This window comes from Furipterus horrens, unplaced genomic scaffold, assembly GCF_987537825.1.
Source record: "Furipterus horrens unplaced genomic scaffold, mFurHor1.1.pri manual_scaffold_13, whole genome shotgun sequence".
Lineage (NCBI taxonomy): Eukaryota > Metazoa > Chordata > Mammalia > Chiroptera > Furipteridae > Furipterus > Furipterus horrens.
The window spans coordinates 36,753,300-36,768,958 of record NW_028327183.1 but is presented as its reverse complement, the minus strand read 5'-3'; the positions used below and the strand labels follow the sequence as shown (position 1 = coordinate 36,768,958).

At 51.6% G+C, this 15,659-nt stretch overlaps 3 protein-coding genes across 3 annotated transcripts in view; 1 reads left to right on the top strand and 2 right to left on the bottom strand.

The window, feature by feature from the left end:
- Nucleotides 1–24: 24 nt before the first annotated feature.
- On the top strand, nucleotides 25–1,702 carry POLR2I (RNA polymerase II subunit I). The gene is made up of 6 exons (XM_090259819.1): nucleotides 25–552; nucleotides 631–685; nucleotides 992–1,065; nucleotides 1,153–1,227; nucleotides 1,316–1,367; nucleotides 1,598–1,702. The coding sequence occupies exons 1-6, from the start codon at nucleotides 494–496 to the stop codon at nucleotides 1,658–1,660; spliced, it is 378 nt and encodes a 125-aa protein (XP_090115945.1). The 5' UTR covers nucleotides 25–493; the 3' UTR covers nucleotides 1,661–1,702.
- Nucleotides 1,671–3,612, bottom strand: OVOL3 (ovo like zinc finger 3). Its single transcript, XM_090259818.1, is given in 4 exon segments — nucleotides 1,671–1,960; nucleotides 2,403–2,604; nucleotides 3,346–3,459; nucleotides 3,462–3,612. Coding segments are annotated over 4 exon segments (654 nt in total). The 5' UTR covers nucleotides 3,591–3,612; the 3' UTR covers nucleotides 1,671–1,751.
- A 4,401-nt stretch (nucleotides 3,613–8,013) lies between these two features.
- WDR62 (WD repeat domain 62) overlaps nucleotides 8,014–15,659 on the bottom strand; it is a 55,775-nt gene continuing 48,129 nt past the window's right edge. Inside the window, exons 22-32 of the mRNA XM_090261093.1 lie at nucleotides 13,547–13,765; nucleotides 12,071–12,195; nucleotides 11,627–11,730; nucleotides 11,160–11,264; nucleotides 10,741–10,875; nucleotides 10,361–10,472; nucleotides 10,107–10,248; nucleotides 9,966–10,026; nucleotides 9,148–9,765; nucleotides 8,438–8,592; nucleotides 8,014–8,342 (exon numbers count right to left, since the gene is read on the bottom strand). Of these exons, the coding sequence (XP_090117219.1) occupies nucleotides 8,079–8,342; nucleotides 8,438–8,592; nucleotides 9,148–9,765; nucleotides 9,966–10,026; nucleotides 10,107–10,248; nucleotides 10,361–10,472; nucleotides 10,741–10,875; nucleotides 11,160–11,264; nucleotides 11,627–11,730; nucleotides 12,071–12,195; nucleotides 13,547–13,765 (2,040 nt within the window). The 3' untranslated portion in view covers nucleotides 8,014–8,078. The remainder of the gene's footprint in view (nucleotides 8,343–8,437; nucleotides 8,593–9,147; nucleotides 9,766–9,965; nucleotides 10,027–10,106; nucleotides 10,249–10,360; nucleotides 10,473–10,740; nucleotides 10,876–11,159; nucleotides 11,265–11,626; nucleotides 11,731–12,070; nucleotides 12,196–13,546; nucleotides 13,766–15,659) is intronic.

Genomic DNA, 15,659 nt, shown 5'->3' with positions numbered 1-15,659 from the left:
TCTCTTCACCACCGGAAGCTCTCCCGTATTCTTAGATAGGTCCAGCCAATCCTGAGCGGCCTGTCAAGGTACAGTTCTTCCAAAACGGGTCCGGCGGGCGAAGGCTGAAGCCGGAAAGACCGACTGTCCGGAGTTACCCCCGCCGCGGAGGGTAAACTCGCGCATGTGCACTGGCCTTCGGCCTCCGCAAAGAGCAATGGCTTTTTCATTTATGCATAGTGCTTTACGAGTTACGTGACGCGTCCTGTGCTCGGCTCTCGTACCATACTATTCTATAAACTGGGGAAGCGAGGCTGGAAGCAATTAGGATTTCAAAAGACTGAAGCAAGTAATTAATCAAATCTCGGCGCAGGCGCCGCACAAAGCTGTTGGCAGACAGTGCTCGTGAGCAGCTCCGCCCCTCTTTAAAAGGCGAAGCAACTAGGTCTGACCCTTCCCGCGACCTGTCGTGAAGCGGAGCAAGCGCGGAAGGCTTGGCGGTTAGCGCTACGCTATGGAACCGGACGGCACCTATGAGCCGGGCTTCGTGGGTATTCGATTCTGCCAGGAATGGTGAGGCAGGGGAAGCAGGTGTGCAAGGGGAGCAAGTAATGGTGCTGGGACGGGCCTCTGACTTTCCCCTCCCCACAGTAACAACATGCTTTACCCCAAGGAGGACAAGGAGAACCGCATTCTGCTCTACGCGGTGAGCACGAGTCCGCGGGTGCCCCCCCCCATCTATCCCCAGGAGTCAATGCGTTCCCATCACGGCCCCGCCCTACTTCCATGACCCCCTACTCTTCCGCCCGACTGATCCTGGTCTCTTCTATCCCGAAATGAACCTCAACTCTCCTGTCTCTCCCACCCGCGAGGTGATGCTCGACATACCCCATTATCCCAACTTCGAGACTCCATCTTCTAATCCACTTCTCCGGGGAAGACCCTGCCCTCCCTCCCAGTCCCATCAGAAATATCTCCGTTGACCCCCTTCCTGCCGCTCGCCCTCCCGCAGTGTCGGAACTGTGACTACCAGCAGGAAGCTGACAACAGCTGCATCTACGTCAACAAAATCACGCACGAAGTGGAGTGAGTGGCAGGGCTGGAGTTTAGGGACAGGGTTGTTGCCTTGGGAGCCCTCATCAGAGCATAATTATTCCCCCTCTTCTCCCTCAGCGAACTGACACAGATCATCGCTGACGTGTCCCAGGACCCCACGTTGCCTCGGACCGAGGATCACCCGTGCCAAAAGTGAGCGCGCACCTGGCATTCAGGAGGAGAGTGGAGGAGGAAAGAGAAAAGGGTATGGCAGGCTTTGAGTGGTTGATTGTCCCCTTAGGTGCGGCCACAAAGAGGCAGTGTTCTTCCAGTCTCACAGTGCCCGTGCTGAGGTGAGTGGCACGAAGAAGGCTTTCTAAATATCCGGGGCTTGGTCCTTCCTGGGAGAGGGCATGCTCATACTGAGGGTAGCCTGCCCTTCCTGGTGTCCTGAGCTGGACCCGTACCAATGAGGAAGGCCCCCTTGTCTGTTTTTGCGGGGGGAGGCTCTGCTAGATGCAGGTTCCATGTTGTGCCCTCCTGAGGGTCCAGACCCTTCCTAACTGTGCGTCCTTTACGCCAGGACGCTATGCGCTTGTACTACGTGTGCACAGCCCCACACTGCGGCCACCGCTGGACCGAGTGAACCACCCTCCTCCAGTAATAAATGCTCTGTTCTGTGTGTTCAGGTCCCGTGTTTATTTGCCTCTCATGGGTTGGACACTGGGTGCATAGTCTCAAGCAGCGTGGTGCAGGGCACAGTGCTGCACATAAGCATCGGGCCTTGAGCTGGTGAAGCCACAGTCCTCGCACACGTGCAGCTTCTCACGACGCTCACGATAAGCGTAGCTGGCCGGCTGCCCATGCACCTTGGCAAGATGAGTTTCAAGAGAGCAGCGCTGTGTAAATGCTTTCCCGCAAGCTCCACAGTGGAATGGGCGGATCCCTGCACAGATAGGCGGAGGGAAGGACAGGACAATGACCTCTAGACCAAAGCCAACCCACCTTGCCTTCTGTGAGCATTCCCCCATTCCTACTACAAATTCTTCAGACTTTGCCTACATCCCACTATCCCCAACCTCAGTGCAAATATGTACCAGACATCTGTTATCATCCTCACCAGGCTGTTCGTTCCCCGGGGGCCGGGAGGGCAGAGGGAGACCTTCCCTTGCACCCTTTAGTCTGGGACCTGAATCCTGTACCCAGTGCCTGTCTTCACTCCACACCCCTCAGCAGGCCCCTCTTAAGTATGTGGTGTTCCAAACCTGACGGCTGAGTCTCAGCCCCACAAAACACAAATGAAAACTCCACATCCAGGGCACCTCCTCCATTTTGTCCCAGTCCTACCCAGGGCCCAGCAGCCCCTCCATGTCCATGCCACTGCTCACCGGTGTGAGTCCTCATATGGCGCTTGAGGTCAAAGGCATCATGAAAGCCCTTGCCACAACAGCTGCACATGTGGCGGCGTGCGGGGCTGTGGCACTTGAGATGCCTTGTAAGCATGCGCTGCAACAGGAAGGCCTTGGGGCAGAATGGGCAGCCAAGCATCCCAGGGTCTCTGGGAGTGGTGGCCAAAGTGCCCTGTGTGGGCTGTGGGAGGGACACGGGGGTTAGACACACACACAAACATACACACTAGAGCAATCCAAGTGCCTAGAACTCGGAACCATGGAGGTATGGGAAGCCCAGAGACTATTTATGTGCAAATGCCATCCTTTCTTCAACATCTTCCCTGACCATGCCCCATTGCCATTACCTTACTTTTACTTCTCCATAGCACATACTAACATACTATCTTCCAACATAATATTTATTTTCCTAATTTTGTTATCTGTACCTGCAGCACTCCCACACCCTGCCCCTAGATTATGAACTCTAGGAAGGAAGGAATTTTTGTCTCTCCTGCTGAATACCCATTGCCTAGAACAGTTCCTGGCTCTAAATAAATACTGAAAGAATCTTGAGCACATTTACATTTGGCTAGTGCTCTACTTCCAGCGCATGCACAGAATATCTCTTCTCAAAAGTTCCTATCTCATCCCCATCCCCATCCTCCTGTCACCATGTCTGATCCTCTGTCCCACAGGACAGAGAGATCCTTAAGGGTAGGAGTTGTGACTGCCACCCCACCCCACCCCTGGAGAAATGGTGCTTAAGGTCTTAACAGCTCACTACTAAGAAAGGAAAGGCATTCCCAACAGAGAGAACAATGGGTGGAAAGGTCCTGAGGCTGGAGGGACTCATGCAATAGGCTTGGGGATTAAGGAGGCAGTCAGGGTCTGTTGAGGCTGAGTGGGCAGGGGTGAAACTGAGCAGGGTCTTGTGGGCCACCTGCAGACTCACCACTGCCCAAGAGTCCCCGAGGCTGGAAGAATGGTGTGCCGGTGGCCCCTCCAGGCTGCTGCAGTCTGAGAAGAGAAGCCAGACAGTGATTCTCTGTGTTTCCCCTGCCCCTCACCTCCAGACCTAGTGAGGGGCCCACCTGGGACATAGGCGTCTCCCCGAAGCTGGTCAGGCAGGTGACTCCAATTGGGTGGTTGCAGGCGCCTACTTCTGACCAGGAAAACACGAGGCATCACCTCCAGTAATGGTGAGATGGTTACACACACACACAGGAGCTGCCTCTTGCACCTGCTCTCAGACCTTAGCCCGAGAATGACTATCCTAAGTGGAAAAGGAGGGGTCAGCCATAAGGGAGCCTCATTCTCTCAATGCAAATTTCATTACAGGCCAAGGGAGCAGACTCAGTTGGCTCCAATTACCTCTGTCTTGGGGCCCACCATTCCCCCCTCCTTCTGTGACAGATTCCTGAAGGTACTCTGTAAACTACAGGGGCAGGTAAGCACTAGGACCCCCAAGGTCAAGCAAGGGCAAGACTGCAGCCTAGGCAGCTCTTGAGGATGGGTAGAGGAAACAGAGACCCCAGGGGTTTTGAGTGTCTTCTAATATCAGCAGGGCCAAGGATCTAAGGGTCTGTTTGCCAGGCAAATCAGTCAGTACTGGACAACCAACAGCCTGCTTGGTTATCCAAATTACAGCAGCTGTCCGGGGAAGCATGGGAGGGGGTGACTGATTGCTTGCTCCAGAGGGACAGCAGGGTCTAATAGTTAAGAACAGAGCAAGGATCTGTCCAGGCTGTGCATCTTCAGGCAGGAAGCACCACCTCTGACCCTCAGATGCCCAGAACTGATGTTCAGCCAGAAACACTGTTCAGGTGTAGCAGGCATTAAAGTGCCAGTTTGCTAATAGTCTAGCTCCTAGTGACTGCCTAGGATACCTCTCCCCCAGACTTCCAGAAACATAGCTGGGGGCTCTGAGAACCTTACCTCAGCACTCTGGCCAGGCTGTATTCTAGTTTGGTCATTGGCCTCTTAATCAGAGGTTAGGGATTTTGAACATTCCTCCTGATGCAGTTACTTTCATTTATTCACCCAACAATTCTTTGAGCTCCAGCTATAAACTAGGTCTAGCTCAGCAATGAAAATGAACACATAGCTTAGTCCATGGGGGAGACACACCAGTGACTGCCCAGAATGATCAAGGCATGATGGGGGAAGCACAGGCAGAGTGATCCAGGCTGTGATGGGGAGAACCCAGGGGGATTGGGGGGAGGGAGGGAGGGAGAAGAGGCTTTTGATCCAGCTTAGGCATTGAGGGACAACTTCCTGGGTATGAGCCCTGGAGAAAGATTAGGGTGAAAGGGTTCTAGACAGAGGAAACAGTCTACACAAAGGCTTGGTGGTGAAAGAAGCAGTGTTTATTCATTTCTTCACATTCCCTAGTTAGTCCTGCTGATTCCTTTGGGGAAGCAAGGGAGGGAGCACTGAGAGTCTGCTAGCCCAGAGCTTTGCCACTTTATCTCTGCAGGACCTGGGACAAGTCATTTCTTGCTGAGCCTGTTTCTTCATCTGGAAAATAGGACTAAGGAGTCTCCTTATTTCCAGTTTGTGTTGAAGATCCATGCAGATCATGTGGGGAGAATGCTGAGCATGGGTTCTGGCATGTGGCAGACATATAAACAGAGGGGTTGTTAGGAAGTCTTGAGGAGTGAAGTGGCTAGGAAACCGTGTTTTAGTTGACCCATCTGTAAAATGGGGTTTTAAGTGTTGCCATCTCACAATTGTTGTATTTCAAGATGCCATGACTGCTTTGCCCGACACAGGTCTGGCTGGCAGCCCAGTATCTAGGAGCTGTCCAACGTGGAGTGCAGGAGCCAGGTTGCACTAAAGAATGACCTGGTGAATTGGGGAGCCATTCTGTTTCTGCCTAGGTGCCCAGTTCTCCATGCCCAACACATGTCTCATGGGGCAATTGATTCCTGTGTTGTTGCAGAAGATATATTAGAGAAGAAATCTGGGGTTGGGTGTCTTTATTTGCCCCCCAGGCTCCCTTTCTGCCCTACTCTGTGTGTGGGAAGCTGACCTGGGTGGGCAGCATCATCTGAGCTCCTAGGGCCCCTGGCTTCCAATAGGGTACAATGGCGGAGCCACTTAGATGTGGGAAGGGATTCCCCCAAATATCTCCCTGATAGGTTGCCAGAGACACAGGTCCCCTCAGGCAGCTCTCTCTCCAGGATTTGCTCTTGTGGGTTTCACTTCACTCCCTTGTGTGTCGTGGGTCTGTGTGTGACAGCTCTCTTCTGGAATCAGGTCTAAGGTGCTGTGGTTTCATTCTTCCCTGCCCACTCCTTTGCAAATTATTCCTTCACTAACTTCCCTGACACATCCCACGTGAACATGATGTCCTCTTCCCACTGAGATTCTGTTGGCTCATAAACCATCTGCACACATTCATTAGTAGTGGTTTCTTAACCAGCTGGTTTGTCCATGAGTCTCGTCCTTCTAGGGCTAAACAGCTTGGTATTAGGAAGTGGAGAGTGGAAGATACACTGGATTCTCTTGAACTACTAGCCCGCCTCCTTTGTGCTGAGAACCCAATTCTGTTTAAGCAGTATGCCCAGCACAGGAGAGATGGTGAGTCCACGCAAGTCAAAGCAATCTCCATTCCCACTGCCTGTGACTGCTCTGAAGGGGAAGGCCTCTAGGAAGTCTGCAAATTTTTCCCCACTTCCCTGCTTTTTTGTGCCTTTGCTACTGCTTGGGTAGGGGTGTACTGCTGAGTGTGTGGCAGACATGTTGCAATTATGAGGGCCTAAACTGGAGGGTGAAACTCAGCCTCAGAGGGTGATAGAGCAGAGACAAAATCAAGAGTAACAAATATCCCTATAGTAGGTGTCCCCATAAGCCAGGTGTTTGCTACTTGGAGTTGAAGGCTTAACTATAATACAGGGTGGGAGAAGGGGTAAATTTCACGTAGAGCCTCAAGTTGGTCCCATGAGTGTCCAGGGGCCTGGATCTTAAACCTTGCCTCAGGGATCTTAGGCAACTGTGGCCACGCTAGGCAAGAGCAAGGAGAATGCATCTCCAGTCTTTTGGGGGTGGCCCGTGGGCCTGGGCAGCGGTGCAGCCCAACTATAGCCCTGGACCAGGTGGACCAGGTAGGGAGAGGGAGCTTTGAAAAATACAAAACTGGGCACCTCCCGAAACACCAATATCAGGGACTTTATTTAGGAAGTGAAATTGTGTTGTGACTGTTTCTTGGATTTGAATGTCATGAAACAAGGCTCTGCTTGGTAGGCTCTCATTCCTCCACAGCGCTGTCCTGGCTTTGTTGTGATTCCTTACATATATGTACATTTGATTCCCTCATGGGGGCCTTTGCAGTGGCTGTTCTGCCTGCCTGTATACTTTTCAGAGATGTCCACATGGCCCGTGTCCTCTAACAAGCCTCAGATCAAATGTCTCTTCAGAAAGGCCTTCCCTGACACTTCAACCAGGACAGTGAATTCCCTCAGTTTATCTAGTTATACAGTTACCGTTTTAATTCCTGTGTTTTGCTCTCTAGAAGGTGAACGCCACAAGGGCAGATGCTTTGCTGGTCCTGTATCCCTAACACGCAGAACAGTGACAGGCACCTGGATGCCAGCAGGAATTAAAAAAAATAAACAAAAAACAAAAAACTTGCATAATTGGTTCCTATGTGTGTCAATGTTTATGGAGGCAGCAATGGCCATGTCCTCATGTTCAAAGGTCAGCTCTTCCATCAGGCAGGCCTAGGTTTGCATCTCAGCTCTATAGGACCCTGGGCAAGACAGTGGATTTTCTCTAAGCCCATTTCCAGTGGGCCATGACCATCAAACAGAGCAGGGAGGAACAGGCAAGTGGGGGTTTAGGCCACAAGAGTCCACATGGTAGAACTGTACTTTAGGAGGGCCCCACCCCTGCTGGCATCCTTTCTATACACTTGGGACAGTAGGGGCTTTTGTGGTCACAAGAGTGGCCCCTTAGCAGACATGCTATGTGGCTAGATGCCTGCTGCCTGGGGAAGCTGGTATCAGTGCTGGAAGCTCATTAGATCTTAAAGTTTGACACAGTCCTCTTGCTTGGGAAAACATTACTGTCCCAGCTGCTAAGTGGCCTAGGCTTGCTGCCCAGCTTGTCCAGTAGATAAGCCTGTTTGCCTCTCCTGAATGTCCCCTGCTGCAGATGGGGACAAAAACCTTGACCTGTGGCATGGGCCTGACCCAGGGGCCAGCAGTGTGGCAATGTGTGCACTGGTGGTCAGGATCCGGTACATGGTGATTACAGCAGCTCCAGTGGGTTCTTGGGCATCAGTAGGGGTAGGAAAGGACTGGCCCCTTCCTGGGGTACAGTTAGCCCTACTGGGCAAGGACCAGATGTAATCCCTCAGCTGGTCAGTGGGCAGGGGATAAGTGACACGAGAACCATGTGCTGGGATCATCATTACTGCAGTTCCCAAACTTCTTAGGGATGTTGGTCCTATGTACCCACTGACATTCTGAGAACAGGGCTTAGCATCAGGGCTTACGAGAGTTCCCTGGGCTGGTCTACCAGAGGCATTGCTCTCTACCCTCCCTCCCTGCATCCACCTGAAAGGTGGCTTTGTGGATGTGCCAGGATAGCCACCAGGAACCATTCCTCCAAGCCGTCAGTTTATTTGCTTAAAATCCTTATTTCATCAGAAAAGAGCAGGGCTGCTGGCCCTCAGTCCCCCTGTGCCTTCTTCCGCACGGCCTGCACCAGCAGCTCTGAGTAGTGTTCCAGCAGGGCACGCAAATCTGGGCTAGCCAGAGGGCACAATGTAGGTGGGGAGCGAGGACCTGGGCTGGGCAGAGCCTGGGCTGGGGCGACGTCACTCCCAACCAGCCAGTCATTGGCCTCCAACTGGCTGTGGATCCAAAGGAAGGCAGAGGCCAGCTCAGCCTGTGCCTGCTGCTGCTTGGTGTTCAACTGGTCACCGGAGACCATCTGCAAGGAGTGCTAACCTTGTTAGAAACCACTCAGGCCAGGTAGTCCCAGGGTACCCCTTTAGCCCTTTCCCCTGACCCTGGGGCTTGGCTTACCAGGTGGTAAAGGTCCAGGGCTTCTTGGAAGGCAGTCTTCAGTTTGTGCACAATGGACCTCACACTACTCAGCTCAAGGGGAGCTGGGGAGAGGACTCCGGCTGGCACCCCATGCTCCCCGCCGTGTCCAGGGTTGTCCCGGACACTGAGTACATCTAGGAGTAGAGAGGAGAGAATGAGAAAGATACTGGTACTTTATAGCTGGTCTAAGAGAGACCAGGGTAACTGGGCTGATCCCAACTCTTGCCCCTCTGCCTGAAATACTTCCCTCAGTCCCCAAGGCTCCCTTCTCTCCCCTCCTGCAGGTCTCTGTTCAAATACCACCTTCTCTCTAAAGCCTTTTCTCATTATCCTGTTTAAAACTAACCACTGCCCTCACTTCTCACTCCCTAAGCCCTTTCTCTTATTTTTCTCCTTAGCATGTATCACTTCATGATACACTTAACACTTTCCTCATAGATTTAGTTTAGGCATCTTTCCCAATTAAGGTGTCAATTCTTTGTAGTCTTGTTTACCACCACAGCCCATCCATGTCCTCAGGGCTTAGAACAAAAAGCCCAACACATACAAAGTGCTCACTAAATAATTCAGTAAATGAATGAATGAATGCCACAGCCCCTATAGCCAGGTCAAGTGCCCATCTTTGGAGCTGAGCTGGCTGTTACATGGGATGAGCTTAGGAGACACCTTATCCCAAGGGTGACACTCACCAGGGGTGAGCTCCAGGAGGGAGGTGATGCTACCAGGGCCCCCACGCATGGCCACTGGAAGTGAGGGGCTGTCAGTGTGGGCAGGAGTGTTGAGGGGCTCAAGGGCCAGAAGCCTTGGGAGAAAGGTGGAGTTGTGGAGCCTCAGGGAGCTCACATCAATGGGACTGGGAGCTGGGAAGCTAGCTGTTGTAACCGTGACATTAGGCTGGGTGGCCACAGGTTCCTGGGACCAGACACAAGCAGTAGGTGACTCCTGTGGGAGTGGGGGCAGTAAGAGCCTGTCACTGATGCTTGAAAGGGTCTGTTTGAGGCTGGCCCAGGCTTCCTGATTGCCACGGGACGTCAGGGCAGGCTCTTGGCTCTTGTTGCCAGAACTGGGTGCTGCTGTAGTGGTGACGATGGCCTGAAGCTGCTGGTCCAGGGAGGCCAGCCCCCCAAGGGATGAGGGCCTGCAGAGGGGTCTGGTCAACTCAGGCAGGACAGGGTCCTCACTGTCCTCAAAGGAGATGCTGTGTGACATCTTGGCATGGGAGCTGGCAATAGCCTCCACACAGGAGCAGGTAGAGGGAGTGTGAAGGCCTGGAGTGGGTAGGGCTGTGGATGTCAGAGGCTTCCTGTCTGTGGGCAGCAGTGAGAAAGAGGGGATACAGGAAGCCAGACCTGTGAGACAGGGGGCTGTAAAGGAAGCAACTGGTTCACTCTCACACCCAAGCCACAGAAATGATAGACAGGGCCCCACCCCACCCATGGTTCAGCAGGGCACCCAGGGCCATTTGCTGAGAAGCTCAGGGCTGTGTACTAGGGATGGTGACACTCACTCAATGGGCACCAGGCCTCAAGGTTGTCAAGGGGTTCCTTAGTCTTCCCCTCAGAGAGGACCTGCAAGCATAGCCATGAGGTGATGACAAGTCCTCCAGGTTCCCAGTCCTATGTCCCAAGGAGGTGGCTCAAGTACTCACGTTGGTCCTATCTGGGAAGGCGCAGCCAGTACCTGCTCTCAGGGGCTCTGCTCTGGGCTGGTTCCCCCCATCGGCTATGACTTTAATCTCTGGGGACTTCACGAGGTTCAGGGGCAGCCGGGAAGGGAAGGTGTGATGTAGCCTTTGGGGAGGAAACCAGGCAGCTGTGTCTGCCCTGGGGGTGCCTGAGAGGACACAGCCCCCCATGGAGGTATATAGAAAGCTGGAAGGTTCACTAGTTCACTGGCTCCTACCTGGATGTCTTCTGGAGGCGTGAGTGGAACTGGGCTGAAATACTCAGCTGGGGATTTAAAAATTCCGAATCCTCAGAGACCGTCACATCTCTTAGGGATCTGCGAAAGAGCTCTAGGGGAAGATGCCAAGGGAGACCTCAGAATCCCTCCAGTCAACCAGTCCTAGATCCAGGCAGATCTTCAAAAACCCCCATCAATAGACAACACAGAGCAACTATAGCAGGAAGAGGAAATCATGCAGCTTAGTCCTTAAGATAAAACATATGCCCTCCCACTACCCTCAACAGCCCTGCTGGGGAAAGCCCTAACCCAGAGATGCCCACACTGTGCCTAGCACTGGAGGGTCCACCTAGGCAGGGCTGAGAGGGGTAGGGCCCTACCCTCAGGGTGGGCATCAGTAAGCATCTCAAAGCGGTGACGAAGAAACTTCTCTTGCTCAGGGGTCTGGGGCAGGGAGGCATTCGATATGCCTGGTACCTCCAGCTGGGATGACTCTTCTGCAGTTCCTAGGCATTCTGTGGAGGCAAAGGAGGCAGGCAGAAAAGAACCTTCAATACCATGAGTCATGGCAGACACCCTGACAAAGGCACCAGGCACTTCACAATGGAGAAAGCTGGACTTGCCCAGCACACACCTTGCTGCCACCAGGCCAAGAAGGAAAGACTAAAGGCTCTGCCTTCCAGGTGAGCCTTAGTGGGCACCAAGCGTACAGCTGATGTGGGGCCAGTGTTTTCATGTATTACGTCCATCCCCTAAGCCAGGCCCATGCACCGCCCTTCCTCATGTCTCACCCGTTTACCTGGTATTGGGGTCATAGCCATGTCAAACCGAGAGTATGAGTCCAGTTGTGGAGGGGAGGAATGGACAGTGGTGAAGGTACACTCCAAGTAGGACTCTGAATCCCCTGTATTGAAAGGAGAAGAGAGGGGATGTTAAGGGAGAGTCAGGAACCCAAAGCCAGGCCCTTTTTTTGGATGAGCCAGGTACATGGCTCAGTTTCTCAGGGCTTCAGTTTCCCCATCTGGAGAATGGGGATGATAATACCCGGACCCTTTTTTTATGGACAAACATGTTACACTTGTAGGAAGTGGCAAAGCTGGGCTTCCGTCAGTGGGCAGTTGGGCTCCAGAAACCTCTGATAATATCAAGGACCATGCCTGTGTACTGCAACACTCTTGAGTTTCAGGAAGACTGGGTCAAAGTCATCATCAGAGGCATAGCAAGATGAATAGGTTATGGCAGGGTCCTTGCCTAGCCTTCACTCACCCTCAAGTTTGCGCTCATCCTTCAAGCCCATGGAGGAGACCCTGAGATAGAAGTCACTTTGCTGGCTTCCAGGTGCTCCTTCCACCTCTTTCCAGTTGTACTTGCTGCAGTGCCAATAGGGGCAGGGTGAAGGAATGATAACATACTAGTTAGTAAACAACTGGCCCCTACCCAGAACCCTGTGGCATCTGTACCCTGCTCCCCTTGGACACACCGCCTTGCCTCTCCTGCCTCCTTCAAAGACTCCCTTACCCCAGGAGTCCCTTGTACCTCCCCCTAGAACCATGGAAACATGCTGCAGGGCTGGGCTCCTGTTCCGTCAGGGTCATACCCTTCCTCCCCACTCGCACAGGCCCACTGGGAGAGCAGTTCTTCCAGAGTATGCCTATCAGCTGAGGTTTTCTCTCCCCAACTACGGCTCTTCTTGGTGCAAAGGACACTAACCTGTCCGTCCCTGGGACCGGCACCTCCGCCTCCAAGGAGATGATGACCTCTCTGGCTTCAGAGGACTCCCTCTGTAGGGGCAGGAAGAAGGGATTCCTACAGTCATCTTCCTGGGGGCTCTCTGACTGTGGGGTAGAGGCACAGCCAGCTGAGGCAGCTGTGGCAACCAGGACATTTACAAGCTTCTAAGTGTTACAGTAAAGATGTCAGGGGTAATGGCAACCCCACTGTGGGATACTCATTGTGCACCAAGGCCTGGGCCAAGCCCTTTGTTCACCATGAGCTCACTTCATGCCCAACTGCGTTATAAAAGTCTATTCATATGAAGTTCAAGAACAGGCAAACCAATCCATGCTGAGAGAGTCACAATGCTGCTTACCTTGGGTTAAAGTACTAACTGGCAAGGGAACAGGGGTCTTCCTGGAGGCAGAAAATGCTCTATATTTTGACTTTGACCTAGGTGGTGCATATACATAGATATATACACGGTAACGATTCACCGAGCTATTTACCTGAGCTTTGTGCACATAACTGCATGTATATTATGCCACAATACAAAGAAAACATAATAGAATAAAAAATAATTTTATCTGGAAAATAAATAAGAGCTAAAATTGCTTCAACACCTCAAATGGGTCCAGGCCCTATTCTTGGCATTGGATTTCTGTAAAAGTCTTCAGAGGGCTTTTTTTTTTTAAAGGCATTTTTTATTTTTATTTTTAGAGAGAGGGAAAGGAAGGGAGGAAAGAAAGAAAGAGAGATATCAGTGTGTTGTTGCCTCTCCAATTGGGGAACCTGGTCCACAACCCAGGCATGTGCCCTGACTGGGAATCGAACAAGGAACCCTTTGGTTCACAGGCTAGTGCTCAATCCACTGAGCCACATCAGCCAGGCCTTTTTTTTTTTTTTTTTTAAATAAGATTTTATTTATTTATTTTTAGAGAGGGGAAGGGAAGAAAAAAGAGAGGGAAAGAAATATTGACATGAGAGAGAAACATCGATCGGCTGCTTTCTGTACATGCCCCAACAGGAGACTGAACCCACGCGTGTTGCCCAACCAACTGTGCCACAACAGTCAGGGCTGAGGGCTATTTTTTAATGACCATTTTTAAGAAATCGTTTTGATCATTTTTTTATGTCCGTATTTTTGAATACTGAAGCCCAGAGAGGCAAGCCTCGCTCTAATTCACACAACTGGGAAGAGGTAGGGCCAGTCTCCACTTGTTCAAATGCACTCCACTCAGGCACAGGCCTGCTCTTGGGCCCAGACTCTTATCCCCCAAAGTGACCCACCTCCCAGATTCCTGGTCTTCCCTAGGAAGTCTCACTGTGCACCAGGCCTGGGGATCACCCTCCTGCCCCCTGCCATCTCAAGGACAGTCAGCCATATTTGCAAAACGAGTGTGCTGAGGTCCCAAGTCCTGAGCGGACAGTGGTGCAGGGGTTCTAGACTGGGTTGGAGCAGGAAGTCCTTACCTCACTCAACAGGCCTGCCAGGCTCTGCGGCTCCATTGTATCCAGAACAGAGTCCTCCAGGCTGTTGGACTTCATGGGGCTTAAGAAGCAATTCAAGTCATCGACATCCAGGATGGTCTTGAGGGGCTCCTGGTCAGCCCGCTCCGCCCAGCGACCATGTGGTTGGTAGCTGTGCTTGGTGCGGAGGGCTGAGCCATCCACCACGTTGTCGTCTCCTAGCTGAAGGTGACAGGATGGTCAGGCAGCCAGCCAAGTGATCACTAACTCCAAGGAGAGCCAGAGACACTGCATGAACCTCATCCATTCTCTTGGCTTTAAACACTACCCTGAAATGACTCCCAGTCATCTATCTCCAGCCTGAAACTTGCTCTTAAACTTCAGAAGTACATGTGCAACTGCTCTATAGCTCCACATGGACGTTTAGTAGATATTTCAAAGCAAACATGTTTAAAACTTATCTTCCCCCCCAAACCTGCTTTTCCTAAAGCCTTCCCTATCTCAGATATTCTTTCCAGTTGCTCAGGTCCAAAACCTTGAGGTCATATTTCATTCCTCTCTCTTACTCTGTCCTTCATCCTCCACATTGTATTTCTTCAGCAAATTGTCAGCTCTGCCATTCAAACAGATCCAAGATACAGCCACTTCTCCCACCCTGGTCCAGTCCACCGCTGCCTACTACCAAGACTGTTGCTTGAGAGACGGTGAAGGCTGGGTGTTTAGGAACTCAGGCTCTAGAGCCAGCCTGCCTAGAGTCAATCTCATGTCCTATAATTCCTAGCTGTGTGACTCTAGACAAGTCACTTAACCTCTCTGGGCCTCAGTTTCCCTATCTGTGAAATGGGGATATGAAAAGCCCCTACCTCAATGAGAATTAAATAATACATATAAAAGACTTAGAACAAAGCCCACACAAAATAAGTATATAGTGATTATTTATTGAATGTAATTCCAATTGTAATATGCACTGATAAGGGGAAGCTTGGGGACCTGAGTGAACATGCCCAGATGCCCTGACCTGGTCTGCAGGGAAGTGGATGGCAGGGGGGTATTTCTCTGTAGGTTTTGATCTGAGATCTGACATTGTTCCTGAAATAAACCTTCCAATCTAGGGTTTAGCATTCTGCTACCAGCTTCTAACCTAACAGTTCCTAGTCTGCCTCTCTCCCAAGATAACAATCATTCATTCAGTCTTAACATCATCTCCATCCCTCTCTTTCTCTCACAATCCAATCATTTGGCGCCACTTTCAGAATCCATCAAGAATCCAACCATTCTTTCTTTCTCTGGGTCCAGCCTCCAATCTCTCCTGCCTGGGTTATCTCAGCAGTCTATTCCCTAGTCCTCCTGCTTCCCTCTCAGAGCCTGTTTCCAACACGTAGCCACAGGGGTCTGTTATCGCGTGAGTTAGAGCACGGCCATCCTTGGCTCAGAGCCCTCCCTCGTCTCCACCTCACTCAGTGCAATGGGGAAAAAATAAGTGGATGACGACAAGGAGTATCTAGGGAGTGCCAACACAACCCACATGGCCCTACACCAGCTGGTCCTTACTGTCCCTCTGAGCCCTTCTCCTCCCATTCTACCCCTTATCCACCCTCAACCCAGGCACGTGAGTACCCCTGAACTTTCTTAAGCATGCTAAGCAAACTGGTCTCTCTGCTTGCAAAATTCTTCCCCAGGATCTGCATTTCTTACTTTAACTCTGTTCAGATGTCTTCCCAGTGAGGCCTTTTCTGTTTACCCTAAAATTGTCACCCCCCCCCCCCAGTACTCCTTATTTTCCTTCTCAATTTATTTTCCTCCATAGCACTTAGTTTACTGTGGATACTGTCCATCTCCTACATAAGAAGATGAGCTTGCAAAGGCAGAAATTTTGCCTGCCTTGTTTATTGCTGTGTCTCATGTCCAGAACAATGACTAGCAGAGGGTAAGTAAGTGTTCAGTAAATACATGTTGCATGAATGAAGGGCTATCTAAGCTGAGACTAGAAGGGTGATGGGGTTCTCAAGGGAAAAGAGAGACGTGTGCGGGGGGTGCTCCTTGAAGAAACAAGAGCTTAGAGGAGGGTACCCCTACTTTGCCAGCCCCCAGGCACCCCAGTCTCCAGGCAGACTCA

Excerpts from the sequence above, each read along its gene's own strand:
- POLR2I (XM_090259819.1), top strand. The coding sequence starts at position 494 with ATGGAACCGGACGGCACCTATGAGCCGGGCTTCGTGGGTATTCGATTC. Across the intron at positions 553-630 it reads ATTCGATTCTGCCAGGAATG|TAACAACATGCTTTACCCCA; the intron begins GTGAGGCAGGGG and ends CCCTCCCCACAG. Across the intron at positions 1,368-1,597 it reads CTCACAGTGCCCGTGCTGAG|GACGCTATGCGCTTGTACTA; the intron begins GTGAGTGGCACG and ends CCTTTACGCCAG.